This window comes from Octodon degus, unplaced genomic scaffold (assembly GCF_000260255.1).
Source record: "Octodon degus isolate 3935 unplaced genomic scaffold, OctDeg1.0 scaffold00033, whole genome shotgun sequence".
NCBI classification, from domain to species: Eukaryota; Metazoa; Chordata; class Mammalia; order Rodentia; family Octodontidae; genus Octodon; species Octodon degus.
Window position 1 is genome coordinate 15,737,368 of NW_004524609.1, and position 4,390 is coordinate 15,741,757.

General features: G+C 55.2%; 1 protein-coding gene across 4 annotated transcripts in view; it reads left to right on the forward strand.

Moving 5' to 3' along the window:
* The first annotated feature begins 6 nt into the window (after positions 1 to 6).
* The window catches only part of Itgb4 (integrin subunit beta 4), a 56,442-nt gene continuing 52,058 nt past the window's right edge, over positions 7 to 4,390 (forward strand). For all 4 annotated transcript variants that reach the window (XM_023714133.1, XM_004630108.2, XM_004630107.2 and 1 more), the window contains exons 1-2: positions 7 to 75; positions 3,361 to 3,449. In XM_023714133.1, the coding sequence (XP_023569901.1) occupies positions 3,371 to 3,449 (79 nt within the window). In that variant the 5' untranslated portion in view covers positions 7 to 75; positions 3,361 to 3,370. The remainder of the gene's footprint in view (positions 76 to 3,360; positions 3,450 to 4,390) is intronic.

Below are 4,390 nucleotides of genomic sequence, written 5' to 3' on the forward strand. Positions count from 1 at the left end.
GTCCCGTCCGGTCCGCGCGCGCCGCACCCCGACAGTCCAGCCGCAGCCGGCGTGGAGGGCGCGCGTCCCGCCGAGGTAGGTGGGGCGCGGGGCGGCAGGCAGGAGGGGGGAGTCGGGGCGCCGGCCGAAGGACAGGGGGTGCAGGCCGCGCTCATCTACCCCGGGGCTGGGGTGCTTCAGGGCAGGACAGGGAAGGAAGTGCCCACCCCGACGCGGCGGCCCAGAGACAGCAAATTAACTTTTTTCTCCCCTTCTCTTACTGGAGACTGGCAGGTCCCACATGGGCCCAGGGTAGGTGCTCACTCCACCCGGGTGTCCCCAGGGCACAGTTCTGACGGGGAGCAGCGGAGGATGGTGGCTATCAGATCTCCCCGCTAGAGGAGGGTGTTGGGTAGGTTTTCCAGAGAAGTGTGTAGAAGCCTGGCGACTGGTAGGGCTGGTGCGCTGCACCCATCTAAGGTTTGCAAAGAAGGTTGGGAAGAAAACGCCCTCCCGCTGGGCTGGGCAGGGCCTGCTGTTCGAGCCACAGTTCATCTGGGGAATGGAGAGTCCCTGATTTCCTTCTATTCCCGGCAGCCACCTGCTTTCTCACCTCCCAAGGCAGGCCTTTCCTCGGGAAGCTCTCCTGACCTCACACACAGCCCTAGGGCTCTGCTGCCGCTGTGACCTCTTCCCCACAGTCCCTGAGAAGGGCCTTGTGTTTGCCACTCTAGCCCAGGGGTTTCCTAACACCACCACAGGCAAGGACAGGGCCACACCCCAAGCTCAGGTGGCATGGTCCTTTCAGTCCACAAAAGAGTTTGAATTGAAGGCTGTCCCCAGTCTGGAAGACAGAGAGGAGAGGGGACAGCAGAGGGGCAGTGGGGAAGGGGTGTCTGTCTCAGCCTTTATTTCCTGTGGATGACCCCAAGAATGAGGGCCTGGGCTGCCCAGGTCAGGGTAGAGCAGGAGCACAGAGAGCTGAGGGGTGTAGTGCAGGTGTTGGGAAGAAGGAAGAGAGGCTGGGGGAGCTCCAGGTGTGGGAGCAGATTTGTGCCGTGTGCCCATGAGGGTGTTCCTGCGGGAAAGGCTGGACATGCTGCCATGTGACAGCATTTAACATGGATGTCACACCTCCAGGCTGTCTCTGGAGCAGGACCCATCTAATTAAAAAAGTCTCAGCCGTTTGGTGGGAATGGGACAACCTGGAAGGTGTGTGTGTGTGATGCCTGCTCAGGGGGTCTGCGCCTTAGCTCAGTTCTTTAAGTGGCTGCTTTAACAAAGCAGTTAGGCTCAGGTTGCTGTGGTTCGATCCCCACGATCCCCACGACTCAAGCCAGACAAACCTGCCCTGAAGGCATTTGGAGCAAAAAAAAAAAAAATTAAAAAATCCTTCTGTGATGCCTGCTCAGCCTACCCTGCCATAGCCATATATTCCAAAAACCCCAAGATCTTGAACTTTTATGGTAATTTTCATTGCTTCTATGTTGGCAACTGTCTTTGAAGCTTTTAAAAACAAGTTGAGAAAAGGAGGAAGTAGTGCCTATCCAGTCCGCTAACCACCATTCTCTAGCCACTGAGAGGAGGTTCAAGGCTGGGTCTGCACTACCTGGTTCCCCTCCACATCTTCCCATGATGGGCAGGAAGGGGAAGCCCTGTCACCTCTTGTGCCTTGACTTTTGTCTGGGCGTAGGCACAGGCAAGCCTGTCCCCACTGGGTTTGTCTGGATTTGGTAGCAGTCTGGTACATAAATTACAGGTGCCTGTTGTCTTGCCCCATGTGAGCCCTGTGTGCTGGACCTGTGGAGGCAGGGAGTAAGGGCTGGGCCTGGCCTTCCAGTGCCCATACCTGCCTGGGTAATGGTGCCCAAGGGAGGCCGAGTCTTCAGCTTGCATTGTGTAGCATGTGGGTGTGGTGCCTATGCCCCGAGGCAGCAAGAAAGTCATTTCCCCTGGAACCGGTCCTCGCCTGACTCAGGACTCCTTTCTGAGCCCCTGCCCTGGTAGGACGCCTTCCCCTACTGCCTCTGCCCACGGATCTGTCTGTGGCTCTGTATCTGTGGCTGTATCTCCCTGGGGGCCCATGCCTTAATGGAAGGGGACAGTGCCTTCCAGCCCTGTATCTGAGCAGAGCTCTCCAGCATTGCAGGGGACCTGGGCCCCCAGGCTCTGGGGCTGCCCAGGGGCTGAGAAAGCGTGAAGGAAGAGGGCCAGTGAACATGGTCTGAGAGAGAAGCGACCCTAGAAAGAGGTCAGCCCTGGCCTGCTGCTCTGCAGGCCCCAAGTAGACAGCTACTTTCTTTGCCAAGGCTTCAGACCACCCACTCATTGAAAGGCCTCCTGGATCCCCAGGCCCTTTCTGGAGGTCAATAATGAGTTGAAATGGTTCACAACTTAATCAGAGCCCACCAGGGGATCTTGGCAGCCGCCACTATGCATGGGAATGGGTGGAATATTCTGGGCCAAACTGTTGGGAGTTCCTGAAAATCCAACTCTGAGGCAGATACAAGGAGGGGGAGGGGCAGGGGCCCAGACCCCACCCTAATGGGCCAGTGGGAAGCAGTGCCTGCCCAATACAGTGAGCCCCTGGTCCTATCCCCACAACCTAAGTACTGAGGTAGGACCTCTCTCCTTCAGGCCATGCATGCTCATAAAGGGCAAATGGAGCGAGACAATCATGGTACATGCCTGTGACCCCAGCACTCAGGAGGCTGAGGCAGGAGGCTCACTGAGAGTTCAAGGTCATTGTGGGCTACATACTGAGTTCTAGGCCAGCCCAAACTGCAAAGCAAGACCCTGGCTCAAAAAATTAAAATTTTAGGGACAGGGAGATAGCTCGGTGGAATAAGTGCTTGCCTGGAAAGTGCAAGGTCCTGAGTTTAATCCCTGGTACAAAAAAAAAAAAAAAAAAAATTTAAAGGGCAAATAGCCAGATGGCAGAACCAGGGCTCCTCTCCAGGTAGCTTCTCTATTGGGTGTTCTCATGACTACCATGACTACCAAGCCTGACCCAGACCCACTGGGGTCTGAAGGGCAAAGGCAAAATGAGCCCTGCCCTGCTTCTGGGAGACCAGTGCAAAGGACCTGGCCTTGGGGCAGGCTGGAAGCCCAGAGCCCTCATAGGCCGGAGAGGGCCTCTCTGCCCAGAGTACAAGTGTATGGGCATCAACCCTTTAGGAATGGTGGGAAGGGGCAGTGGAGAAGGCAGGGGTCGTGTCCCTGGGCTCTGCCTCTCACAGCAAGCAGCCTTGGTGCCTACCCCTGCTCTCAGAGCCTGTTTCCACACCTCATCTCTTCTGTGGTGCTGGTGGGGATCCTGTGAGCTCATGGTGCCAACCAGAGCTGTAGGAGAGTCATGCATCTCTTGCTCTGGTTCTGCAGGAGGAAAAGGATGGCTGGGCCATGTCCCGGCCGGTGGGTCACACTGCTGCTGGCATTCCTGCTGAGTGTCGGCCTTCCAGGGACCATAGGTAAGTCCACAGCTTTACACTGCCTTTGGGTGGAGATACTATTTTCAGGGCTTTGCTGTCACACCAGACCTCTCGCAGATCCTCTGCCACTGAACAAAGAACCACTGCGCACCAGGGCTGGTAAAGTTGAGGCTCTCAGCTATCAGCTATCCAAGGAAAGGAGACAGACTAGAGGAAGGGAGAGAAGATCATCTGCTCAGAGAGCCAAGACCTCGGGGGAACCTCTGTGGAGGTCACAATAGAGCTGGAAGTTTTACAGAAACTGGAAGGAGAGACTGCAGCTGTATCACCGGCTCTCTGAATGTTCCCTCTTGGCAAACGGCTGGAGCCAGCTCCTACCAAATAAATTTTCCCTCTCTAGCTGATTTTGGTGGTTTGTGCCTATAGCTCCAGTCAGTGGGGAGGTAGGAGGATCGCTTGAGCCCAGGAGTTCAAGGCCAGCCTGGGCAGCACAGCCAGACTTCATCTTAAAAACAAAACTAGACTGAGGCAGGATGATCATAAGTTCAAGCCCAGTCTGGGCAACGTAGTGACTTAAGGAGACCTGTGTCAAAGTGAAAATTACAGAAGGGCTTGGGATGTAGCTCAGTGTGAAGGTCCTGGGTTCAATCCCCAGTACCACATGCACGCTAGTGTATACCTGAGCTACATAATAAGGCCCTGTCTCAATAAAACATAAATAAAATAAGACAAAATCTCCCTGTCAGTTAGATTATGTTGATAGCTCAGAACAGACAATGGTGGGAAACATAGAAGGCTTTCCCTCATCTCACCAGAGCTGTTGTTAAACATTAGTGCCCCATTGCCTGGAGCCCAGAAAACCATGCTTGGTGCACACAGTAGGCCTCACTGTGATTCTAACCAATCAGAACCAAGGGGCTGGGCCAGGGATATAGCTCAGCAGCACAGTGCCTGCCTGAGGTCTTGAGTTCCATTCCTGG